We start from the raw sequence: 27,885 nt of genomic DNA on the forward strand, positions 1-27,885 counted from the left end.
GCGAGTTGTGAGTTCATGGAATGCCCTGCCAGTAGCAGTGGTGGACTCTCCCTCTTTATGGGCATTTAAACGGGCATTGGATAGGCATATGGAGGATAGTGGGCTAGTGGAGGTTAGGTGGGCTTGGATCGGCGCAACATCGAGAGCCAAAGGGCCTGTACTGCGCTGTATTTTTCTATGTTCTGTGTTCTGAGTTGATATTAACTTTCCTATTTTTTTTATCCTGACACTTTTCCTTACCTACAGTAAGTGCTTTAAAATTCAAATTCTTAAATTTTGACTTTCTTTGAGGTGCTGTCCTAACTGCAGGATGGCTGGCAGCTAGGTCATAGCTTAGCAGGAAATTTTCTTTAGCATCTTTTGCTTTTATCAAAAGAATTCTAGGCTAGACATTATATTGAATTTTATTGGATGAGTGCCTAAATGATTCATGTCAAATTCTTTCATTTTCTAATAGCTAAACTGTTTAAAACAGATTTCAAATGCTATTAAGAATTCAAATATAAAATGACTGCACAGTTTTATTTCTAGTCTCATCTTACTTTATGAGTAACATTCTTATCGGCTATTAAACAGCTGTGTGTCCTGGATAAAAAGTGTAATGACAAGAACTGGAGATTACAAAATGGCAGCCATCTATTTTGGGTAAAAGACTTTTGATCAAGATCATTTATTTGGTAATGTCACAAGGATTCTGGCCTTGATATGTTCTGTAAGTTTATCAACAATTCTTAAAAGGTCATTGATACTTTCTGCAGCACGGGGATACTGATGTCTGAAAACTCAATGTTCTTTCCCTCTTCTGATTGTGTATCTTAAGACTGTCTAGTCTGACTAGATAATTTCTATTCATTTAAAATACGGTGCCAATAAATGGTTAGGAATGCCAACACACAGTTATGTTTCAGAATATATTTTCTGTCCAGACACAAAACAACCCCCACAGAACCTTAAAAAAACTCAAGTGATCATGAAGTACAATACTATGGATACTGAAAATCTAAAATAAATTAAAATAGCTTCACATTTGTGACTTGATGTGAAGGTTTCGCAATTTTGAGACTAGAATTAAGAATGCATGACAACTGCAAATTTCTTTTGAATATATTTTCACCTTTTTGAAAAAGAACTGTCAGATAAGAACAAAGCTAAAAGAGGCACCTGAAATGCAGAAAGAACTGTATAACTTTTAAACATTCCACCATCTTCTACATTCACTTCCTTCATAAATAACACATGGTAGCAGTAGTGTGTTCCATCTACAGGATGCACTGCAGCAACTCATCAAGGTCTGTTTGACAGCATCTTCCAAAATCAAATTTCTATGACCGATAAGGATAAGGATAGCAGATATATGGGACCACCACCACCTGCAAGTTCCCCTCTAACTCACATACTATCCTGATTAAGAATTATATCATTGTTTCTTTATTGTTAACGGGTCAAAATGTTGGAACTCTTGTCCCAATAGCATAGCCCCCCAGTGTCCCTATACCCCAACGACTGCAGAGGTTCAAAAAGGCAACATTCTAATACATTCTAAAGGATAACTTGGGAAAGGAAAATCAATGTTAGCCTAACCAGTGATGCTCACACGGTATAAACAATTTTTCAAAAAAATGAATTTTCCGTCAGTTGGGCTCCAGCCAGGTACACAATAAATTTTAATCAGTTTTAGCTGGGCATCATCAGTTCTGGACTAACTTTGTTTCCTGCCTTACATAATTGTATAACTAATTCCTGGTGTGGAATTTGCAGGCTGGGAGTAGTTGGATAATCAAAGGGAATGCAGTATTTTAAAAGGAATAGTATTGAAATGCAGCAAACCTTCTGGGCTGAACATTACGTTTTTTGGCTAAATATGAGGTGTCAAGGTTTTTGCCACAAGGCTAATGAGACTTCTTGCTGCATCTTACTAAATTTTTTTTTTGAACGACCAACTCAGCCTCTATGGTGTCCATGGTGTTCAATTCTACCTGCATCGTCACACAAAAGTTAAGTAGGAATTTAATAAGGTGGTCCTCGAGGGTAGTAATACCGGATTACTCCTGGTGCTATAAGCTAGTGAGGAATAGGAATAGGAGGATAGAGCAGACGAATGCATGGCTGAGGAGCTGGTGCAGGGGAGACAGGTTCACATTTTTGCATCATCGGAATCTCTTCTCGGGTAGAAGTGACCCATACAAGAAAGACGGATTGCACCTGAATTGGAAGGGGACTAATATACTGGCAGGGAGATTTGCTGGAGCTGCTCAGGAAGATTTAAAGTAGTAAGGTTGGAGGGGTGGTAGGATCCAGGGAGATAGTGAAGAAAGAGATCAATTTGAGACTGGTGCAGTTGGGAAAAGAAGCAAGTCGAACAGTCAGAGCAGGCAGTAACAAAGCAGAGAACAAGATAGGACTGATAAATTAAACTGCATTTATTTTAATGCAAGTGGCCTAACAGGGAAGGCAGAGATAAACTAAGGGCATGGTTAGGAACATAGGACTGGGATTTCATAGCAATTACACAAACATGGCTCAGAGATGGGCAGGACTGGCAGCTTAATGTTCCAGGATACAAATGCTATAGGAAGGAAATAAAGAGGGGCAAGAGAGGAGGGGGAATAGCATTTTTGATAAGAGACAGCATTATGGCTGTGCTCAGGGAGGATATTCCTGGGAATACATTCAGGGAAGTTATTTGGGTGGAACTGAGAAATAAGAAAGGGATGATCACCTTATTGGGATTGTATTATAGACCCCCCCAAAAGTCAGTGGGCAATTGAGAAACAAATTTATAAGGAGATTTCAGTTATCTATAAAAATAATAGAGTGGTTACAGTAGGGGATTTTAACTTACCAAACATAGACTGGGACTGCCATAGTGTTAAGGGTTTAGATAGAAAGGAATTTGTTAAGAGTGTACAAGAAAACTTTCTGCTTCAGTGTATGGTTGTACCTACTAGAGAAGCTGCAAAACTGAAACTACTCTTGGGAAATAAGGCAGTGTAGGTGACTGAGGTGTCAGTGGGGGTGCACTTTGGAGCCAGCGACCATAATTCTATTAGTTGTAAAATAGTGATGGAACAGGATAGACCAGGTCTAAAAGTTGAAGTTCTAAATTGGAGGAAGGCCAATTTTGACAGTATTAGACAAAAACTTTCAAAAGTTGATTGGGTGCAGATATTCACAGGTAAAGGGACAGCTGGAAAATGGGAAGACTTCAAAAATGAATTAATGAGAGTTCAGAGACACTATATTCCTGTTAGGGTGAAAGGCAAGGCTGGTAGGTGTAAGGAATGCTGGAGGACAAGAGAAATTTGAGGTTTCGGTTAAGAAAAGAAGGAAGCATATGTCAGGTATCTGTTTAGACAGCAGAGTTTGAGTAAATCCTTAGAAGAGTATAAAGGTAGTAGGAGTATACTTAAGAGGGAAGAGAGGAGGGCAAAACGGGGACATGAGATAGCTTTGGCAAATAGGGTTAAGGAGAATTCAAAGGGATTTTATAAATCTATTAAGGACAAAAGGGTAGCTAAGGAGAGAATAGGGACCCTCAAAGATCAGCAAGAAGCGTATGTGTGGAATCACAGGAAATGGGGGAAGATAGTAAATAAGCATTTTGTATCAGCGTTTACTGTGGAAAAGAACATGGAAGATATAAAGTTAAAAATCACACAACACCAGGTTATAGTCCAACAGTTTAATTGGAAGCACACTAGCTTTCGGAGCGACGCTCCTTCATCAGGTGATAGGATGAAGGAGTATCGCTCCGAAAGCTAGTGTGTTTCCAATTAAACCTGTTGGACTATAACCTGGTGTTGTGTGATTTTAAAATTTGCACACCCCAGGTTATAGTCCAACAGTTTAATTGGAAGCACACTAGCTTTCGGAGCTATAACCTGGTGTTGGACTATAACCTGGTGTTGTGTGATTTTAAAATTTGCACACCCCAGTCCAACACCGGCATCTCCAAATCATGGAAGATATAGTATGTGACATCTTGAAAAATGTCCATATTATAGAGGAAGAGTTGCTGGATGTCATAAAATGCATAAAAATGAATAAATCCCCAGGACCTGATCAGGTGTACCCTAGACCTCGGTGGAAATCTAGGGAAGTGATTGCTGGGCCTCTTGCTGAGATATTTGTATCATCAATAGTCACAGGTGAGGTGCTGGAAGACTGGAGGTTGGCTAACGTGGTGCCACTATTTAAGGAAGATGGTAAGAGAAAGCCAGGGAACTATAGACTGGTGAGCCTTAAATCGGTGGTAGGCAAGTTGTTGGAGGGAATCCTAAACAACAGGATATACATGCATTTGGAAAGGTAAGGACTGGTTACGGGTAGTCAACATGGCTTTGTGCGTGGCAAATCATGTCTCACATACTTGATTTAGATTTTTGAAGAATTAACAAAGATGAGGGCAGAGTGGTGGACGTGATCTATATGTTCAGTAAGGCATTTGACAAGGTTCCTCATGGTTGGCTGATTAGCAAGGGAGAACTAGCCACTTGGATACAGAACTGGCTCGAAGGTAGAAAACAGTGGGTGGTGGTGGAGGGCTGCTTTTCAGACTGGAGGCCTGTGACCAGTGATGTGCCACAAGGATTGGTGCCGGGTCCACTATGTTTTGTCATTTATAGAAAAGATTTAGATGTGAGTGTAACAGGTATAGTTAGTAAGTTTGCAGATGACACCAAAATTGGAGGTGTAGCGGACAGCGAAGAAGGTTACCTCAGATTACAACGGGATCTTGATCAGAGGATCAAATGAGCTGAGGAGTGACAGATGGGGTTTAAATTAGATAAATGCGAGGTGCTACATTTTGGGAGAGCAAATCTTAGCAGGACTTATACATTGAATGGTAAGGTCCTAGGAAGTGTTGCTGAACAAAGAGACCTTGGAGTGCAGGTTCATGGTTCCTTGAAAGTGGAGTCACAGGTAGATATGGTAGTGAAGGAGGAGTTTGGTATACTTTCTTTTATTGGTCAGAGCATTGAGTGCAGGAGTTGGGAGGTCATGTTGCGGCTGCACAGGATATTGATTAGGCCACTGTTGGAATATTTCATGCAATTCTGGTCTCCTTCCTATCAGAAGGATGTTGTGAAACTTGAAAGGATTCAGAAAAGATTTACAAGGATGTTGCCATGGTTGGAGGATTTGCGATATAGGGAGAGGTTGAGTAGGCTGGGGCTGTTTCCCCTGGAATGTCAGAGGCTGAGGGGTGACCTTATAGAGGTTTATAAAACCATGAGAGGCATGGATAGGGTAAATAGTCAAGGTCATTTCCTTTGAGTGGGGGAGTCCAAAACTAGAGGGCATAGGTTTAGGGTGAGAGGGGAAAAATTTAAAAAAGGACATAAGAGGCAACATTTTCACACAGAAGATGGTGCTTGTATGAAATGAGCTGCGAGAGGAAGTGGTGGAGGTTGATACAATTACAACATTTAAAATGCATCTGGGATGGGTGTATGAAGAGGAAAGGTTTAGAGGGATATGGGCCAAGTGCTGGCAAATGGGACTAGGTTAGGTTACGATATCTGATTGACATGGAGAGGATGGACCAAAAGCTTTGTTTCCATCTTGTACATCTCTATGACATGCCATTTTTGGAATAACTCATCACCAGCAGCTATCTGTTGAATTATTGTCATCCCTTACAAGTGTACCATATTTGAGAGAACGCTGTGCACCTGGATAAATGTTAGAAACCTAATGTACCTCACAAAAGGTTAAGTCATGAGATAAGGACCTTCAGTGTTCGTGATAGTATATTAGGATTGATACAGAATTGGCTCATGGGCAGGAAACAGTGAGTGGTGTTAAGGAGATTTTTTTAGGTTGGTGATGTATGACCATTTGGGTTACGGAGGGATCAGTACTGGGACTACAACTATTTGCAGTCCACATTAATGACTTGGAAGAAAGAAAAGTCAATATACTGCAGCCAAATTTGCAGATGACACAAAAATAAATGGAAAGCCAAGTTGTGAGAGGGATATAAACAATTTACAAAAAGATATGGATAAGTTAAGTAAGTGTGCAGAAAGTTGGCAAATGGCATTTAATGTGGAAATATGTGAAGTTGTTTATTTTGGAAGGGAAAGCCAAAGAACAGAACATTATTTAAATGAAATAAAGCTGCAAACATCTGTAACACAAAGGGACTTGGGAGTAATTGTCCCTGAAACACGAAGCTAGCACCCAGGTGCAGCAGTTAAGAGGAAGGCTAATTGAATATTGGCCCTTATTTCAAGGAGGTTGGTATATAACAAGTCTTACTGCAACTACACAAAGTTATACAACTGTACAACACATATAGAGTACTATGAGCAGTTCTTGTCCCCTTATTTCAGGAAAGATATAATTTCATTGGAGGTTGTTCAGAGAAGGCTTACTAAGGTGATCCCTGGAATGCAGTGCTTGTCTTTTTAGCAAAGTTTAAACAGGACTCTTATTCATTGGAATTTAGAAGAATGAAGTGATCTCATTGAAACCTACAGAATTCTTAAGGGCTTGAGAGGATAAATGCTGAAAGAATGTTTTCCCTCATAGGACAGTCTGGGAGCAGAGGGCATAGTCTCAGAATAAAGGGATTCAAAAGGTGTGGTGCTGGAAAAAGCACAGCAGGTCAGGCAATATCCGAGGAGCAGGAGAGTTGATGTTTTGGGCATAAGCCCTTCATCACGAAATGGAGGAAGAAGGGGCTTGAGAGATAAATAGGAATGGTGAGGGTAGGCTGAGGTGAAATAAGGTGGGATGGTGATAAGTGCATGCAGCTTGAAAGTGATCGTGATAGGTCGGTGGGGAGGGTGCAGCAAATAGGAGGGAAGAAAGATGGATGGGTAGGAGGGTGGTGCTGATTTGGAAGGTTAGATCTGGGATGAGGTGGGAGGAGAGGAGATTTTGAAACAGGTGAAGTCAATGTTGATGCCATGTGGCTGTAGTCAAGGTTAGACTGGTGCTGGAAAAGCCCCAGCCTGTTCAGCCTCTCCCTGTAGCTCAGATCTTTCAAGGACCTATGAACCTGCAATCCAAGGTCTCTTTATTCAGCAACAATCCCTAGGACCTTACCATTAAGTGCATAAGTCCTGCTAAGATTTGCTTTCCCAAAATGCAGCACCTCGCATTTATCTGAATTAAACTCCATCTGCCACTTCTCAGCCCATTGGCCCATCTGGTCCAGATCCTGTTGTAATCGGATGTAACCCTCTTCGCTGTCCACTACACCTCCAATTTTGGTGTCATCTGGAAACTTACTAACTGTACCTCTTATGCTCGCAAATGGTCTCTACGGAATGCAGATAGGGGTGGGGACGGAAATATATTTTTATTGGTGGTGTCTGACTTTAGGTTGCTAAAATGGCAGAGTATAAAGTGCTGTATCCTGAGATTTGTAGGGTGGAATGTGAGGATGGTGATGGTGGGGGTTAAATCCTTCTTATGGTTGAAGGGATGGGGTTTGAGAGCAGAGGTGCGGGAAGTGGAGGAGTTGCACTGGAAGGCATTGTTGATCATGTTGCAGGGGAAGTTGCAGTCCGTGAAATAGGACGCCATCTAAGATGTCCTGGAGTAGAGTTGCTCCACCTGGGAGCAGATAGTGAGGAGTGGAGGAATTGGGAATAAAGTATCGCATTTTTATTGGGTGGATGGGAGAGGTGTAGTCAAGGTAGCTCTGGGAGTTGACAGGTTTAAAATAGATGTCCATGTTGGGTCAGTCCCCAGGGAGGTCCAGGAAAGGGAGTGAGATGTTGGAGATGGTCCATATGATCTTGAGGTCAGGGTAGAAGGTATTGGTAACTCTCCTGCTCTTCAGATGCTGCTTTACCTGCTGTGCTTCTCCAGCACCACACTTTTTGACTCTCACTCTCCAGCATCTGCAGTCCTCACTTTCTCCTTCTCTCAGAATAAAGGGAGCCAATCTAAGACTGAGATGAGGAGGATTTTTCTCTCAGAAGGTTGAGAATGTTTGGAACTTCATGCCACCAAGACCTATGGGGGCAGTGATCAGGTGTATGTTTAAGGATAAGATAGGTAAGTATATAGTAATAATAAGTAGGGGAATCATGGAGAAAGGGCAGGAAATTGGATGTTAGTAATGTTGAATCAGCCATGATCCTATTGAATGGTGGATCAGGCCAAAAGGGCTGAATGGCCAATTCCTGTTTCCAATTCTTATGATCTAATGTTGCCCCTCACCAACAGCAGCCACACTGTTCATAGCACATAGCTGACATGACTGACCCTCTCTTGCACATACACCATTTTCTCACCGTAGTTGCTGTTTAACTACAAGGCCACACACTTTACATGTGCTTAGCTACCTCCCTTGTAAATTCACTAAGTTCCTGTTACTGTATCCCCAATGCCCACTGCAGACTTGCATCTTGTCACTGCTCAATAGGGGAAAATCCCATACAGTCAAATTATCAGACAATTCCAAACATGAGCTTTTATTGACAGATAGTAAAATGGAACACAGACAAACGAATTGGGCCTGTAGTTCACCTCCAAACGTTAAACACCACACTATTCTCCAATTCACTTAAGGTCTTCTGCATCCATTTGAACTGGGTGTCAATCAGGTCCTGTCTGCTTTGTGGCACCCAGTGCAGCTATCCTCTGTGATGCAAAAAAGAAAAAGATTCCTTCCCACTGCCATTAGAGGACTGCTGCCATTCCCCCAATTCTTTAATATTTAGCAAATTACCTCATTGCACAGCACACCAGGATGATATAGCACACTGCGTCCGCACTCTACTGGAAGACCGCCTCAGACTGGTCCAGCAGCGAAACAACATTTACAGCTGCCCCACCATCTGATCCAGCATGGCCCCGGTCGAGGCATGAGTGACATTGTATCTGTCCTCCACATCAGTCAAGGGTTTGTATAATATCGTCAGCAGCCTACTGGTTGTAGTAGGTAGTTCATGCCTCCTAATAACCAGCCTTTAAGACAAATGGACCGTCAAATGAACCAGGAACACAAGAATGCTTCAGGACATGAGAGCCATGGTGGCTGCTAGAGTAGTGGGCATATACCTGCAGTAAGTGTTGACAGTGATTACAGATCAGCTGAACATTAATTAATGGATCCCTTTCAGCAGTGTTGTGATATTGCTGTCTTAGTGCCACAGGTGTACAGTGGCCCCTATAACGTAGGATTCTTAGTGGAAATGGGAACATTGGGAACACAAGGAGCGAAAGTCGTTCTTAAATGTCAGAAGAGTCATTAATGACATACCCTATAGATGAGGGCTGAGCACACTTCTCCAAACAGTGAGACATGCAGCCCTTTGATAAAGAGAGCCATGTCTTGATCATTCATTTAGCTTCAGCCGTCAGCAAGTGCAGAATCCTGGTGAGGGTGCTGTATTGGCTAAGTGGCCATATGTCATCAAAAGGAAGAGTCTGCTGCACTCTGAACACCTTTATTTCTCAGACCCACATCAATCATTCAACTTCTCACTACATTCAGTATGGACCTTCATTACACTTCCAAGATAGATTAAGTGATGGCATGCAGCTCCCACACCATATTTGGAAGTTGCATGATAGCAGATTGCCTTTGACTAGCAATGGTTTCTTTTTAAATCATTCCAACTAACTTAATTATTATTGAGGTTCAATTCAATGTTCATGTTCAGTTTGCAATGACAAATGGCATGGTGCAACGTCTTTGACCAACATGTGATCTCCAAACACCTTCACTGCATGTCTGGCAAGTAGGCGATGAAACGGTTGCAAATGAAATGCAACCGGGCATTGCAATGGCCTGATTCATGTATTTACTCCTTCAACATCCAGCAAACGTGGATGCCATGCTTTCACCCATTAAACAGATACTGGCTACCCACTACCACCTTACAGCCCCTTCATGGGCATTGTTTCAGCCATTTTCCAGTGTTCATTTGCATCTACAAAACAGCAAGTGATGGCTGGAGCTGAGTCTGTAGTGGACAGAATCAGCTCCAGGCTTCATTTGGTATCCCCCACCCACCCCAAGAGCTACCACGTCCATTTTCACCTCAGTCCATTTAAACCCATTACCCCTTCACTACCTAGAACAGTCCTCATTGCCCCCTGAACCCAGATGTTACAAATTCATGATGCCCACCTGCTTCTCTAGGGGTCCCACTGTGTTCCCCCTGTGCAGGCCATGGTGATGATGCCAATAAATCTCACTTCCCCACCCAGAGCCAACCATGCTCTCTGATGCTGTTATGCATACCCCCGATACACCCAGCCCAATACTGTCTTTGTCCCCACCTCTGCAAATGTTGCTGATCCTTCACCCTTTGAGATCCTTGTATCTCCTACCACTTGTGACAATCTCACATTTGCTCAACAAAAGACACGTTGCACTGACTTCCAAGCAATGGATGGTTCTTGGACTGTATTTGTCCCCATCCGCTGCTGACTTTGACAAATCCTAGACATAACTGGCTAGACCTTGGCCCGCTATATTTGCAGCTCCCTGAATAAGAATAGATTATTCGCCGACTGCTTGTGTGGCCTCACAGGACCGACCACTGAACACTGCCTGTAATGTAGTTGGACAGATACCATGACTGTGAACAGCCCAAGGAGATACTGACCCTAGAATGTGTACTGCCCATGTCAGTGGCTTATGGTACCATGAAACCCTGACTAAGAGTAACTACCTCCCCCCTCCATCCCCTGAATGGACTGTGGATTGACTCCTACACTTTCCCACATGACCATTTAGTTGAATAGACATGCAATATATTTTGTGCACATAGAGTCATAGAGATGTACAGCATGGGAACAGACCCTTCAGTCCAACCCGTCCATGCCGGCCATATATACCAACCCAATCTAGTCCCACCTGCCAGTACCCGGCCCATATCCCTCCAAACCCTTCCTATTCATATACCCATCCAAATGCCTCTTAAATGTTGCAATTGTACAGCCTACACCACATCCTCTGGCAGCTCATTCCATACACGTACCACTCTCTGCGTGAAAAAGTTGCCCCTCGGGTCTCTTTTATATCTTTCCCCTCTCACTCCAGGGCAGCAAGATATCCACAGCCCCCACCATTGGACAGATCCTTCCTGACAAGCAGCCTGTCCGTGCATCTCTGCAAGAGTTCCTCAAAGTGGTGATAGCTTTGGGTGAAATGGCAACATACGTTTATGGCATGTCATTGGATGCTATGAGTCTGCAGATAGATGCTGAAGAAAAATACAAAGAGGAAGTGAACAGCCCTGAAATGCAGCCTCTTCCAATTCATGAGCTGGAATGTCAGTCCTTGCATGTAAAGTGTACTTGTTGAGGCCTTGCAGTGCTCTTTGTTAACGCACCGTGCAATGCAGATCTATGCTTTCTGAGCACACTATCAGTGTATCTGAAAAGTGCCAAATGTCAGATTCCAATGTCTATAAATATGGGCTGAGTGTGGCTGATGCCTGTGGAATGTGACCGAGGATGGTGAGCAACATGGAGATCCTTTGGAGCAAGCGACAAGTTGATTCGCCATTCTAGTTTCCACGTTGAGTTTTCTCAACATCTAGCTGGACTGACAAGATAGCAAGCTCAATATTGACGAGGTGAGTTGTGCCTTTAGCAAGGTTTTTACAAGCAATAATCCCATTTAATTGACAACTTGCTGCTGCCGAGCAAGGAACTCACTTCGCCACGCCTCAAAAACAGAAACGATGCTGCAAGGTGTTCCCAACATCACTTGGGCCTCATCAGACTTCCTGTGCAGTTCTGCTGCAAATCTCAATACAGCCTACACCTCTCAGATCGTCCTAAGACTCCAACCATAGTTACTTCAAAATACATTGTCACTAATTAAATATAGGGCAACATTAAAGTTGCGCAGTGGACTCAAGAGCTGTGGGGCTGCAGTAGCAGGTGGAGGAATGATGAATTGCTCAGTTTGGCATGTCATGGCTTCCTCCCCATTACAGTAGTAGACTTGCCGAGAGAAGACAGCACAAAAAAAATGCCAAATTGACCATCCAAAGGGACAGCCCACAAATGAGAAAGAGATGTACCTGAGCAGCTTTCTGACTTGCATACATTCCCAGAGAGTATTAATTCCAATGGCAATTGTCAGGTTGCAAAACCTCTTCAGTAAAGACGACAATTTGCATTCATGCCCCAATTTTTATGTTTGATTTTGTGTTTTCTTCATGCTACATCAATTTTTTTTAGGCAGAGTGCTATGAATGAAGTGCCAAAAAGTGTGGTGCAGACAGGTCAGGCAGAATCCGAGGAGCAGGAGACTCAAAGATTCGGGGTCGGTGCCGAATTGGAGGGTTGGATCTGGGATAAGGTAGGGGGAGGGGAGATGAGGAAACTGGTGAAATTGATACTGATGCCCTGTGGTTGGAGGGTCCCAAGGAGGGAGATAAGGAATTCTTCCTCCAGGTATCCAGTGGCTTGGATTTGGCAGTGGAGGAGGCCCAGGACTTGCATGTCCTTGGCGGAGTGGGATAGGTAGTTGCAGTGGTCAGTCACAGGGTGGCGGGGTTGCTTGATACATGTGTCCCGAAGATGTTCCCTGAACCGTTCTGCAAGTTGGCATCCTGTCTCCCCAGTGTACAAGAGGCCACATCGGGAGCAATGAACACAGTGGATGAGGTGTTTGGATTTGCAGAAAAATTTCTGCCGGATGTGCAAAGATCCTTTGGGGTCTTGGATGGAGATGAGTGGACAGGTGTGGGGGTAGGTTTTACACCTCTTGCGATGGCAAGGGAAGGTGTTCAGAGTGTAGTATAGTTTGGTGGGGACTGTGGACCTCACGAGGGAGTCACTGAGGGAATGGTCTCTGCGGAATGCTGATAGGGGTGGGGAGGAAAATATATCTCTGGTGGTGAGGTCTGACTGTAAGTGGCAGAATTGGCGAAGGTGATTGTTGTTTCCGGAGATTGGTGGGGTCGAAGTTGAGGACCAGGAGCTTCTATCCTTGTTACGGTTGGAGGAGTGGGTTTTGAGGGAAAAGGTACAGGAAGTGAAGGACATGTGCTGGAGGGCATTGTTGACCATGTGGGAGGGAAAATTGTGGTCCTTGAAATCGGAGGCCATTTAGGATGCTCTGGAGTGGAACTGCTCCTCTGGGGAGCAGATGCAGCAGAGCTGGAAGCAAGGGATAGCATTTTTACAGGAGAGGAGGGTGGGAAGAGGTGTAGCCCAGGTAGCTGTGGGAGTCGGTGGGTTTGAAGTAGACGTCTGTACTGAGTCTGTCACCAGAAATGGAAATGAAGAGATCCAGGAAGGGGAGGGAGGTGTCCACGATGGTCCAGGTGAACTTGAGGTCAGGGTGAAAGATGTTAGTGAAGTTGATGAAGTGTTCAATCTCCTCGTAGGAGCATGAGGTGGTGCCGATATAGTCATCAATGTAGTGGAGGAAAATGTGGGGAATGGTGCAGGTGTAATTGTGGAAGGTGAACTGTTCCACGGATCTGACGAACAGGCAGGCATAGCTGGGGTCCATGCGGATGCCCATGGCTACCCCTTTGGTCTGGAGGAAGTGGGAGGATCAATCTTACTAGCCATCTTATTTCAGTGTGTTTGTGACCTTTCTACTGATTGAAACTGCTGAATAAGTGATAATCATTTATTTGTATGATGGAGCAGTTAGTTCTACAAACTTTAAACAAAACAAATGGATGATAAACAAAGAAAACAAACAGAGAGCTTGTTTATGATTTTGGAAAAATAAATTTGCTTTTGCAGCAAATCTAAGCACCCATTCACTCCCGATAACGTTTTTCCAACAAAGTATATTGCAGTAAAAAAAGATTAAATTAATGAACCTACAAGATTATTCACCAAGAGATCAAATGCATTCAAACATAGCAGATTATCACATTAATTTACTTTCAGAAGGTGTTAATTGTGCAATATAGAGCAAGTGACTTGATATAGTGCACCATTCTGCCACAAAACTGATATGCTATACCATGCAATTTTGTATAAACCATTCCTGTATTCATATGTATTAAAATAACCAAATTCTGTTCTTGAACAAAGTGAAAATCCTTTCTGTTGCTGTGGCCACCATTCAACTCCCTTGCCCTAAGCTATGGATTTCCATGCTTACACTTCTCTGCCTCCCACTTCTATAAAACCTCGCTCTTCGAACCAGCTTTTAGTCACCTGTCCTAACATAAGTTTGCACACTTTGTCTGAAAATGTTCCTGTGAAGCACCGTAGGATATTTCACTACACTGGAGACTCCATGCAAATACAGGTTGATCATGAGCTGCTGCCAACAAATTTCTAACGAAGTCCACTATTTGTCTCTGTAAGCTTTTCAAACATGCTACAGATACATTGATGTTGCCACCATCACAGCAATCTCAAGGACAGCAAATTCAACTAGAATGTTTCAATGGGATGGATCCTCCTCAGCACAGTCTGTTGATGGAGGTGCTGCAAGATTTGACAAAGTATTCCTGAAGACTGTGAATAGGACAATCCAAGGTTCACTTTTGAGCTTACTGAAATTCTTAAAATATTGATGCAAATTCCATAATTACAATGTCTCCACATATGATAACAGCTCATACTTCCAGGGTCATTCACTATCAATGTTTTTACTTATATTTATGTGAAATTTTCCAAATGCAGTGTTTAATTTTCTCTAAATTTTGAGTTAATTTTTGGGTTAATTGTGCATTAATATCTAGTAATTTCTCAAATAGCGTTAGTAGCATTGAATGTTAACTTTTGCCTATTATCTTAAAATCCTCTCTGGGAATAGACAAATTGGCCGCACAGCAATAATGGGCAGGGGGCTTCTTTGCTTCAATAAATTCTAGCATTTGCCATAATTGATGATTTAAAGATTCCCACCTCACTTTTCTTTTGAGGTGGGGTTAAAACCATCAGCAATTACCGGCAGAATTTGAAGGAATAGCAAAGCTGGGGCAGCTTAATTAAATGGTCAGTGTCTTTCACTTAGCATAATGTGAATGGAAATAGCATGTTAACCAAGAGGTTTTAATGGTAGATCAATGATCAGAAGTTACTGCTATCCAGTGCAATGTGAACATGGTGCAACAATCTTAAGTCAGCCAGTAATAGTGTGTAAAGAGAGTACAGAATAATAATTTGGCCTGTGTCAACAACTGAAACTGGAAATGCGTTCAAGGACTAATACCTGGTCAGTGAATTTAGTAAGAAAGGAAATAAATATAGATCTCTGTACTCAACTTGTATTCCGATCCAGGCAGCTTCAGAAGATAACCAATACTATATATTACATGCCTACTTTTTATGTAATGGATGCCCCTTTCCAAGATCATTGGCATACATAAGGCAGCACCAATGAGAAAAGCAATCTTAATTTTAATTGCTGCATGGCATGATGAATATTAGGCATTGCTAATTGTCTGCACAGGACCACTCACATGGCTGAAAATATTGCTGCCCTTTTACTCACAGGAAGAGTTACCCCCTGAACACACAGATAGAATCTGACCATGTGACCATGTGCTGCAGAGTCAAATCACCTGTATTTTCAAGAATATTCCAGTTCTTCAGCTTGTTGGCAGCTCAGATACCTTAACTTATAGAAACTGAATGCAAGGTGAAGAGATGGAGTTTTGTTCTGGGATCCTGATATCAGTGGAAGTTCCAGGTCCTGGGTCTACAATAGACATCTGACCAATTCTTTGTCAGGATGGCCAATTATCAGCAAAACACTGCACTCATATTCTGGTTAAGGGCATCTGCAGAGATGGAGATCCAATTCCAATGATAAATTGGTAGCTGAATTGCCTGCGATGGCAATCTCCTGAAAAGGAGACAGAGGAAGACACTCCCACTTGAGAAATTTTTTAAAAATCCATTCAAAAAATTCAGAACTGTTAGGCCATCATGGCAGAGGGGCAAAGGTAGTTCAGTGGCTATGGCGGGAGTAGAGAGAGGGAAAAGGTTATCGTTGATCAATGGAAAATTGGTCCCTCCATCCATTGCTGCAACTGGGAGTCAGCAACCTTCATCCTGGCTGAATTTCAGCTTTGCTCTGAGTCTGCAAACTGTAATGGTCTAGTCTGCTTCTTCTAAATGGCCTTAGGAATCCATTTATATGATGTAAAAGGCTACCTGCCACTCCACCCAGAAGGAAAACAGACTTAAAATGTAGCAAAGCTCCTTGCTGACACCAGTTCTTGGGCCTTACTTCCTCTGGTCCCATCTCTGATAGGAATTGAAAAATTCTGTTTCCAGAGTTTCATTGCATTCTGGCTTAAGTCTCTGTCTCTAACTTTTAAAAAGGAAAGAATGAACTTGGATTCTTTGTCATGACACACAGGGACACAAAACATTCGAACACTGTGGTACGAAGAAGGCCTCACTCACAATGCTGACCTATGTGAAACACACCACTGAACTCTACTGCCTGGAGATTTCACAAAGCATTTTCAACAGCAGTCATTATTACTATTATTATTCTTCTAATGTAGTTACAATCTCTGACCTCAATGATTACAAGTGTAACAAAGACAGATTGAACCATTGGTTGATTCTGAAGGGATACTGTCAACATTGAAACCAGTGGGTGGAGTTGGGTGGGGGGCAAGAGTAAGGAGGAAACAATAGGTGGGAATAGAGCCCAAAGAGAGAGAAGAACAGTTAACAGACAAAGGAGTGGATAATGATCAGGTTAGGTGGGTGACTCGCTATTAATAGGTCAGATAGGTTGAACAACAGATGGTGATGGCTAGCACGAGGGGACGTAGCTTTACATTGAGGGGTGATAGATATCGGTCAGATGTCAAAGGTAGCTTCTTTACTCAGAGTAGTAGAGGCGTGGAGCGCACTGCCTGCAACAATTGTAGACCCACCAACTTTAAGGGCATTGAAATGGTTATTGGATAGGCATATGGACGAGAATGGAATAGAGTAGGTTAGATGGGCTTCAGATTGGTTCGTGCAACATTGAGGGCCAAGTGCCGGTATTGCGCTGTAATGCTCTATGTTCTAATAGGGTCTGTTAGGGCTAACATTGGGCTCTGTGAAATAGCTGACTATGTGATAACAACCAGTTCAACCTTTTTACATAAGATGACCCCTCTTTCCAGGTATCAGATGGGTGAACCTTCTCTAAACTGTTTTTTAAAGCAATTTTTTTAAAAACATAATAAGAACACTACAAAGTGTGCCAGACATTGTCTCACCAACCTGCTCTACTGGTGTAGTTATACTTTCTGATTTTTATATTCCATTTCTCTTACAATAAATGACAACATTCCATTTATCTTCTGAATCACTTATTACATACTAACTTTATGTGAATCATGCAACTGAGATATCACTGCACCATTAAATTTTGCATTCATTGTCTATTTAAATACAATGCTGCTTATGCAAACTGTCTACCTCTTTTTGACAACTTACTAGCTTTCCTATGTTGCTGTCATCACTAAACTTAGCCATCATACATTCAGTCCAGATCACTGATTCAGAACATAAATAGTTAAGGCCCCAACACTGATCCCTATCACATTCCACTAGTTATAGCTTACCAACCCAAAAAAACTTTATCTATTCCTATTCTGTGTTAGCTAACACAATTTATCCATGCTTACGTTATGCCTGACACCATGTACTGTTACTTTGTGTAGATCCCTTTGATTATGGAACCTTATCAAATGCATTTTGGAACTCCAAATACATCACATCCAGTGGTTTCCTTTGACCCATCGTGAACATTACTTCATCAAACATTTTAATAGGTCACTTATCATGCCACAAAGCCATGCAGTCTGATCACATGGTATTTTTCAGAAAATCCTTTTAAAACCTTCAGAATAATGGAATTGAGCACCTTCCCTATGACAGATGTCAGGTCAATTGGTCTGCAGTTTCCTGATATCTGCCTCCTTCCTTTCTTGACCAAAAGGTGTTATATTTCAAAATCAAACACATTTTTAAAAACTATAACTAAGCATTTTCTATTTATGCTGCAACCTCTTTTAAGACTTGGGATACAGGTCAATCAGTCTTGGAGACTTGTCAGGTTTTAAGTCCAAGCACAACCACCTGATGAAGGAGCAGTGCTCCGAAAGCTAGTGCTTCCAAATAAACCTGTTGGACTATGACCTGGTGTTGTGTGATTTTTAACTTTGTACACCCCAGTCCAACACCGGCACCTCCAAATAATAATTTTCCTGGTGCCTTCTCCTGAGTGATAGTAATTTTATTTTTGATTTCATTCCCTCCTATCCCTCCTATTTTCAATTATCTTTGAGAGGTTTTCAAAGTCTTCTACTGTGAAGCTAGCGAAAATATACCTGTTCAAAGCACCTGTCATTTCTTTGTTTTCCGTTCGTCTCTTCCTCAAACTTATTTTCGAGGAAGACCAACACTAGCTTTAGTCATTTTATTCCGAGTTAAGTACTTGGAGAAATCCTTACTATCTGTTTCCCACAGACAGAGAGGAGAGCCAGGTCAGATGCTAGCTAGCAGCTTTTACTGGGAAATAATGGACATTTTTAAGGAAATGCACATATAAGAAAGACTTCAAAGGTCTCACATATTGCATGATTGAGTAGGTGAGGAACAGTATAATTGCATCTTGGCATGACATAAGATGATGGGAGCCTCCAATGAGAAGGGTGCATTCTAATGGCTTGCAAGGATGCTTGAAGGTGATGAGGATCATTGAATGTTGCACGGAGACTGGTGGGATTTGCCAGTGAAGACGTAAGACTAGCAGACCCTTTGGCTTTGACCCAGGCAGTATCTGCTTGCCAAGGACTATTAAGGCTGAGAGTGGTCCTAAAGGAAGAATGCTAAATTAGGGGAAGGCCAACTATACCAAAATTCAGCAGGAGCTGGGAATGTGGACTTGGAGCAGCTGTTTGAAGGTGAATCCACATTGATATATAGGAGGCTTTTAAAGAGAGTTTGATTAGAGTGCAGGTTAGACATGTTCCTGTGAAAATGAGGGATAAAAATGGCAAGATTAGTGAACCATGGATGACAGGTGAAATTGTGAGACTAGATAAGAGGAAAAAGGAAGCATACTGTCTTGGCAACTGAAAACAGATGAAGCTTTGGAAGAATTTCGGGGTCTCCCTCAACCTCTCCAAACTGTCACTTGTCCTGCTCATATACCTAAACTGCCTAAAATCTGGCCTTGATTTGTTCGTCTTCTACAGACATTTCCTGTGATCTCAGCAGTGGCCACAATAGAATCCCTACAGTATGGACATTCCCCTACCCTATCCCCATAAACCTGCATTTCCCATGGAAAATCCACCCAACTTACACATCCCTCGATACCTATGGGTGATTTAGCATGGCCAATCCACCTAACCTGCACATCTTTGGATGACTCAATCCTAGCACTACTCGGATCACAGCAGTGGCATAAATCACAGGCCCCGATTGGGTACCTGGTGTAGACCCCAACTTGAATACTTTGTGACCCCTATGCCCTGCGCTCCAGCCGTTGGGCATTGACATCTCCCACCTACCCCATCCCAAGTGTTAGTGGGTTGACAGAGTTGCCAGCAAGCTGATTAATTGGCAGCTCTCTGAAATGGAGCTTCCTCCATCAATTAACACCCCACTCAAAGTTAAATGACTGCGGGCAGCTGGTAGCACTAAAGCTGATTGCTCTGCCAACACTTTGTGTGGTCGAAATCGAAAAGTGTGGCATTGGAAAAAGCACAGGAGGTCAGGCAGCATCCGAGGCGTAGGAGAGTCAACGTTTCAGGCCTAAGCCCTTCATCAGGAATGTGGACGGGGAAGGGAGCTGAGGTGGATTGGTGGGGAGTGTGGACCCAGCAAGGGAGTCACGGAGTGAATGGTCTCTGGCGGAGTGCAGATATGGATGGAGAGGGAAATGTACGTTCTGTGGTGGGGTCTGACATAATTGGCAAAAATGGCAGAGGATGATGCGCTGTATCTGGAGATTTGTGGGGTGGATATGAGGACCAGGGGCTTCCACCCTTGTTGCAGTTGGGGTCCAAGGATAGAGGTGCGCGAAGTGGAAGAGACGTGATGGAGGGCATTGTTTGTGTACCAGGGCAAAAAACAGCAGCATCTGAGAAGTCCTGCCCTAGGTTGTGCCAAACTAATTTAGCTTCCAAAATAGTGAAAAGAAGTGTATTGCTTTTTCCTCTTGAACAACTAATATAATGATGAATGTAAGTTTTGCACTACTTTGCTTGGTCATCATTAAGAAGATTGCTCTTAAGCTTAGAGTTAAAATTCAAATTGACATGTTATTGCTTCTTGAAGATGAGTGAAGAATCACACTAAGGGCACAATTAATTTTAGTCAGGGAAATAATCACCAGCAAAGGTTTTTCTCTTTGTTATCCTTTATACAGGATAACAAAGGCCTACCTACGTATTAAGGCCAGGGAAGACACTGTCACACTCACAGACAGTTTGGACTTGAGAGTAATCTAAAATAATTAAACCATAGAACTTCATGCAAGAGTTAGTAGAAAAGATACAAAAACATAATAGTTTGCTTTACTGTCGTAAATCAACTTTGTCACTTGGTCCATCAGCTGTCCATCAGTGATTTCAGGTTACCAAGAAACAATCAAAATCAATTAACCAAGATCTGAATTACTAGTTGAGAGTTTTGCTGAAAGCACATAAATGAGTTTGGTGCATTACTTATGTTGAAGTTATCAACAGCTTTATTTTATAAAATCTGTTCCACAAGCTCTGCTTTACCAGCATCCACTTTCTACCTTACATACTCCCTGGCAGCAAATGTTTTACAAACTGGTGGTTTCAGGGAGACCAAAGGTAAAGTTAGGGAACGGTTTGCCGAGCATCTCAGCCAGGCCCGCAGAGGCCAATCGGACCTCCCAGTCACCGTCCATTTTAATTCTCCATCCCACTTCCTTTCCGACATGACCATCCTTGGTCTCCTCCATTGCACAATGAACCAAATTGCAAATTGGAGGAACACCTTCTCTTCCGTCTGGGCAGCTTATAGCCTGGAGGACTCAGCATTAGTTCTCCAATCTCAGATAAACTGCCTTCCCATCCCCCGACTCCCTTCCCAGCCCCTTCTCCTCCCTTCCACTCCTCCCAGCCACCAACTGGATTCCTTCCTCCCATTGATCAACAAGTCATACCCTTGGTCTATCTTCACCTATCCCCAATTCACCACCCTGCCCCTGTCCAGACCCTTAATCTGCAGCTCCCTCTACATCCACCCCCAGTTCTAAAGAAGGGTTATACCTGAAACATCTACTTCTCCACCTCCTGCTGCTGCCTGGCTTGCTGTGATCTTCCAGCCTCCTGCCTGTCCCGATGTTGAGATGTATAAGGCCATTAAAGTTCTTACCATCAATTTGATTTAAATATGAATATGTTTACCAGCAGTGTTAATAACCTTCCTAATAGGAAAGGTCCTTGTTTCATCAATGAACAAGTGATATGTGAGTTTTGCCAGCAAATAACATGTGTCAATGCGTGTACCATGATATTACGTTACCAATGAGTTCTTTGGTAAATAACACAACTCTATTATCAAGTTTTAGTTTCAGCAAAATTTGTTCTGAAATACATCACTTCATTAATATGCTAGTGTTCGTTAAGCCACGTCAGCTCATATTACCAATCTAAAGCAGATAATGAACGCATGACGTGGAACACTGTATCACTTTTTTCTCAGAATTATAGTCATACCTGAAGAGCACTGTTTGCTGCCATGAACTCTTGCTGTTTCTTTAGGCTTTCATCCAATGATTTAGACATGAAGAATCCCATCTTGTCCCTGTCAAATCCAGAACATATAACAATATCACTTACAAAATATCATGCATTCACTATTGGCTCCAAAAGCCTTATTGGCATTGATAGTCAAAAGTGTTACGTTATATAGAGGTTTAACCTTTGATTGTTGTTTTAAAAATGCAGATTGTCATTCTCATAATAACAAACGTGAAATTGTTTTCATTCAATTAATTATATAGTTCATTTTTTATATAAAAAATTCGGATATGTTATTTTATGAAAAAGGTTATGCAGCATTTATGAAAATGATACAATTTGAAACCTCAGCATCAGTCACTGTCTCCATAAACAGAACTCCTGCCGTGTAGGGATCTGGAATGTGCCTTCTTGACCTAATATCTTATAATGGTATTCTGACTTATTGTAATATCACATGGGGTTATGATAATGTCCTTGTCTTTGACAGATTGATTTAACGTGTACTCTTTCAGGATGAGGGCTGGTATTTCACTACTGAGGTGGGTAGCTTGAATCATGAAATGCCCATGCTATCCACATACCTCCATGCCATCATCATTCCATGCCTATTCACTCCGTTTTCATTAAAACAATATAATAAGAATAACAAGTGTTGAGTTGAGGAGAAATTGAAAACCATTCAGAAATTTTGACAACAATTGTTCTTAAAACCATATAATTGATTGCTTGTAAAATATCATTTTAATTTAAAATATAATTCTACATCTTTTTTCCACTTTGACCTCTCTGTCCAAGGCCTTCTACGTGTTCTAATAAACCTCTACACAAGCAGAGACAAACAGACTTAACATTTTGACTTCTTCAGAATCCCTATGAAAAGTGCAAAGTTTACTGAGAACACCCTTGAAACTCCGAACTTCTGTTGTCTGCCCAAATAGAAAGTATTTGTGGAGAACTAGCACAGAAATTCAAGTTTGAATCAGTGCATTTATCAATTGAATAGCAGTTGTTCCATAAAGTCAATTCATGAACCAAAATTGCTTAGCTTAAAAACTGAAGAAAAAAAACAGATTGGTGGGAATTAGGCAGACTTTGTTTCGAGGTAGCTATCAAAGCACAAAGTCAAACAGAATGAAAAATAAAGTCATATTGTAGGAAGGTGAATTTACAAATCAAATGGAATAAATATATAAATCCAATAATAGAAGCAAACCATTAGTTTATTAAGGCAGAAGTGGGTACTGCAGATGCTGGAGATCAGAGTCAAGATTAGAGTGGGGTTGGAAAAGCACAGCAGGTCAGGCAACATCTGGGAAGCAGGAAAATCGATGTTTCCTGATGAAGGGCTTCTGCCCGAAATGTCGATTTTCCTTCTCCTCAGATGCTGCCTGACCTGCTGTGCTTTTCCAGCCCCACTCTAATCTTGACATTAATTTATTAAAGCTGAAAATATGTTGCTGGAAAAGCGCAGCAGGTCAGACAGCATCCAAGGAGCAGGAGAATCGACGTTTCAGGCATGAGCCCTTCTTCAGGAATGGGAAAAGTGTCCCCAGCAGGCTAAGATAAAAGGTAGGGAGGAGGGACTTGGGGGAGGGGCGTTGGAAATGCGATAGGTGGAAGGAGGTCAAGGTGAGGGTGATAGGCCAGAGGGGGAGTTGAAGTGTTGAGCCACGGGGTGGTTGGGTTAGTTGGTCCGGGTGTCCCAGAGGTTTATTAAACCCTTTCTACCTCTCAGTACCAGCATAGTTGATTGTGACCCACTCCTGTATAGCCACTGATTTCCTCATATATCTTAATTGTTGTGGTTAACAAAAGAAAAGTGATCAGATACCATTTGTTGGTTATGGAAGTGAGTTCAAAGCTTCTAACATTCTTTGTGCGCACAGTTATTTCCTAATTTCAGTCCTGAAAGGTCTAGCTCTAATCTTGCTACAATTTTCCCTGATCCTTGAATCCCAAACAAGCAGAAGTCTTTTGAATAAGGTAAAGTGCTAATGGGTCAAATCCTCATGTTACAATGAATCTTGCTGTTGTACTGATGTCTCACACAGTCTGAGTGGAGATGAAGAATTCTACTGCAGCTTTCAAAGAGAGCAATGTACCTGAACCAACTCCTTAAGGTACCAGTAATTACACCTGATTCAATGTAGATGCATTTATTGCTGTTATATGATAAATCTTGTCGTATGAGATTTCATTGAGGAACAGAGACTCTTCTGTGGATATTCCTCATGGTGTATTTCAACTACTAATCATTAGATATGCCCAAGACAGAGCAAAGGCAAAGGAGGATGGGAGCAGCAAATTTGTTCAAATAACCCTGTCAAGTAACACACACTGGAACAGATAGTAATTACGACAAGGTAGCTGGCGTATTCATCTGAAAAAAAAACACAAAATCCAATCCAACCTACTAGTTCCCCATAATATCATGAAAACTGCAAACAAAGCATCCCTTGACCTTCTAAATTCCTGGGAATACACCACCAATTTGTGAAACCTCTCTTTGTAATTGAATCCTTGGAGGCCAGATGTAATTGTGGAAGGCACATGCTACACTCCTTTCAAGGCCCATATATCTTTCCTGACTTTCGGTAGCCAGAACTCTTCACAATCCTCCGGATGTGGTCTAACCAGGGCTTTGTAAAGCTGGAACATGTCTTCTACTCTATTGTATTCGAACCCTTGAAATATAAAGGATAAGATTCATTCATCTTTTCTGCTTATTTTCTGTACATGTTCATGACATTTTTATGATTTGCTTACCTAGACCACAAACTCTTCTCTGAAGCTCCATTGTTCCTAGCTTCTCACAATTTAGAAATTACCCTGTTTTATCCTCCTTGGATTTAAAAAGAGTGACATAACACTTGTTGACTCTGGAATCCATTTGATCAAGTTTTGTTCATTCATGAGTCAATTAATCTCTCTTTGTAATTTTATGCTTCCATCTACTCTGCATACAAAGTTACCTCTTTCTGCTCCATCTGCAAATGTGGACATATGGCTTTCTATCCCATCATTTAAAATAAAAATGAACACAGATGCTTTCAGGGTACCCCTAAGTCACTAGTTGCCAGTCTTATTAATTGTCCTGCCTGTTTCCTGTCACTCAGCTAATTTCCTAACCAGATCAATATTTGTCCTCAGTTCATGAGATTCGATTATATATCCCAGCAAATTAGACATCTCATATACCAGTTCAAATTACCATTTCTTAATATAGCATCCAATTTGGTCATGAACTCATTCTGATTTCACTTTAAGATTAGTCTGCTCAACAGTGTCAACATGCATTGCTATAATGAACAAAAAAAGTAAAGTAACTATTGCTGTCAGCAGAAACATTTTGTGTTTAGTCTTCTCTGGTTTTCACATTTTTTTTCCCAAATGGAGATGATTTTATCCACATTTTTAAAATTTGGAAAAAGCAATTTTTATTCACAGCCTTGCTTTCAAGCCTAGTGAATAATATGAACACTAATCAGAGAACATTCACTTTGCCATCGTGAAGTAAAATATATCATAACCTGATGTGACTGAATACCAGAATAACATTGAGCACCTTTGAGGATTGATACAAATTTTCAGTTTAAAATATTTTAGTTACCAAGATAGGCTCAATGAGCCAAATGTTTAGGAATTGACTGAAGAGGTATGTAAATTAATGAAATGTTTGGATTTTGTTTGCTAATTATTGTTAGAACTGGCAATTATTTCAATTCAATCGGCTGGAAAGGGGCAAGGGATTGGGAGTTCATAAGCTGTGTTTGGGTAGGTTGGATGTGAGATCTTCTGTCCCCTGAAAGTAGTGGATTTCTGGAAAAGGTTTCCGACTCAAGGTGATTCATTTCAAATGACAGTAGTATCTGTGATCACAATGTAAACACTTTGGCAGTGTGTAATGTCAGTAAGGTGATCTTCCAGGCTAGTTTAGATTGCCGACTTTAGATCCAATTTCCTAGGGACAGCAGCAGGAGCCCCTCTCATAATGATCATGCGTCTGCAGGGCCTCATGAAGATGATGGACCACAGGATTCGGCCAGAAGAAATCTGCTGGAGAGGCACAGACAGGCAATACAACAGATGGCAGAGAAACCAGAAGTCCACGTTAGACGAGAGGAAAAGGTAGAGGATTCCAGCCGAGTTCACTCGACCTTATGATTCTTATATACCAACGCCTGGCTATCTCCACCGAGATATGTTTCAGTTAGAGCAGAACACTGAACAGCTGCCTGACATGCCTGCAGCCACCCGCTGTGCTAATGGATGCACTGCATAATGGCTAGGTGGGAGGGGTTTGAGGTACTTCAGCTTCACTCCAGGTGCCCCCTTTTTCCTCAAAGCATTCAGGAACAGACTATTGCACACCCACAGCGATTGGAAGTGCTATGAAGCTGCCCTGGAGGGTTCATTCCAGGAGACCCCAAGGGGGTACTGTCACTCAATCTTCCCTCTCCTTCACTCAGGCATTTCATCAGCTCTAGCAGGTCACGTGAGGAGGGTGCATCTATGCAGGAGATCCCAAGAATGCTGAGGCCCTCTCAGTCCTGAAACCCCTCACAAAGGAAGTGCAGAAAAGTCATCACACCACTACAGGAGCTGCTCTTCAATGCATAATTTGCTCCAGCTTCTGACATTTCTGGAAGCTTGCTGACATAAGACCCAGGAGTCAGTGAGCAATATTGCTGTCTTCAAGGGAGGAGAAGCTGAACATAGTATCCATGCAATTTATTGGTGTTTGACAGGGACTCCCTTGAGTTTCTCCATTGAGTGTACTTGTAACTGCACACTCACCTCTGCCACCCCACTCCCACACATTGCAAAGATCTTCCGCCCACCTTGAGCGTTTGCTATTAATGAAGGATTACCTTCACTCTGGGAGGTATATGATTGTGCATGTAATATTCCAGATGCACCACTCCATCATCTATTCTCTGCCTGTCACCTACGAACTCCTCTCTGTTATGGAGTAACTACCAAGTAATATGAATCTCTTTCCAATTTTGTTTCTCTCGAGGAAAATAATTTGTAGTTAGTTCCAGTGGTATAGCTGTGATCAGAAACTTTGTGGGGAGAAAACAAGGGAAGAGTCTTCTCAGTAAGGTTTAGATACAAGCATGTGGTATAGGTCGTGCCCCTTTTGGTTGATTCAGTCAGCAACAAGGGGATTTGAGTTCAGTACAGTGTTGATTCTGAATGAATTAGAATACTCATCCCATCATTAAATGTTAAAGATGGCATTCAGTGCACCAAGTGTGAGCAAGGATAATCAACTCTGATGCAGCATCGAAAACAGGCATAACATGTGCATGTAGCTTTTCTTTCACATACTTTTATTTTGTGAGCAGTCGGAGCAGGAGGAGAAAAACAATCTAAAACTTTACCGGGATATGGTTCAGGAAAAGTTGCAAATTAGTGCAATGTTTTATTAAACCAACAGACCCTGACAGCATTTGGTGTAGGGTCATTATCTGCTATCTATGAAGGAGTTTAAATCAAGACAATGTGGATTTCAATAGCTCAAGAGAAAGTTGGAGACAATTACATGATTAATTTTTAAACAATATATTTCTTAACATGTCAGACCTCAACCATGTCATAATATCACAGCAACAAACAATTTCTGAAGTTTTGAACTGGCTCAAATGTCTGTAGCACCTCAGTTGGCATGGGACCTACAGTAAAGGCTGGTACAATTACAACATTTAAAAGGCATCTGGATGGGTATGTGAATAGGAAGTGTTTCAAGGAATATGGGCCAAAGTCTAGGTTCGGATATCTGGTCGGCATGGATGAGTCGGACTGAAGTGTCTGTTTCCATTCTGTACATCTCAATGATTCTACGACTCTATAAAATTGAATGGGACCTTCAAACAGTATCACTGTTTCATAATGTTCCATGCGTATTTTTTCATATCTGATGAATTATGTCGCCCAGACATAGAATTGATACTTGGAATTAGATTTGAAGTTTTAAAATGTTACGTTTTATCTTGTCTGTCTCAATATGTTTGTAACTATTTACTCAAGATATATCTATTAGTCATAAGTCAAGAATTAATGCATCAGATTTATGAAAAGGGCATATACAGGATTTCTAACCTGCTAATTGCTTTCAGCTTGTATGCTGAATAATTGAATATAATGCAACTACATATGACCAACGCAGCTCCGGAAAAACCTTATCCTGATTTACACTGTTGACTCCTTGAAAACTAAAGTTATG

The 27,885-nt window shown here is 41.8% G+C and overlaps 1 protein-coding gene across 2 annotated transcripts in view; it reads right to left on the minus strand.

Annotated features, from left to right (window-relative positions):
• Positions 1-27,885, minus strand: part of plgrkt (plasminogen receptor, C-terminal lysine transmembrane protein) — a 74,284-nt gene that overhangs the window by 39,076 nt on the left and 7,323 nt on the right. For both annotated transcript variants that reach the window (XM_043715295.1, XM_043715298.1), the window contains exon 2: positions 21,630-21,717. In XM_043715295.1, the coding sequence (XP_043571230.1) occupies positions 21,630-21,710 (81 nt within the window). In that variant the 5' untranslated portion in view covers positions 21,711-21,717. The remainder of the gene's footprint in view (positions 1-21,629; positions 21,718-27,885) is intronic.

This window comes from Chiloscyllium plagiosum, chromosome 2, assembly GCF_004010195.1.
Source record: "Chiloscyllium plagiosum isolate BGI_BamShark_2017 chromosome 2, ASM401019v2, whole genome shotgun sequence".
NCBI classification, from domain to species: domain Eukaryota; kingdom Metazoa; phylum Chordata; class Chondrichthyes; order Orectolobiformes; family Hemiscylliidae; genus Chiloscyllium; species Chiloscyllium plagiosum.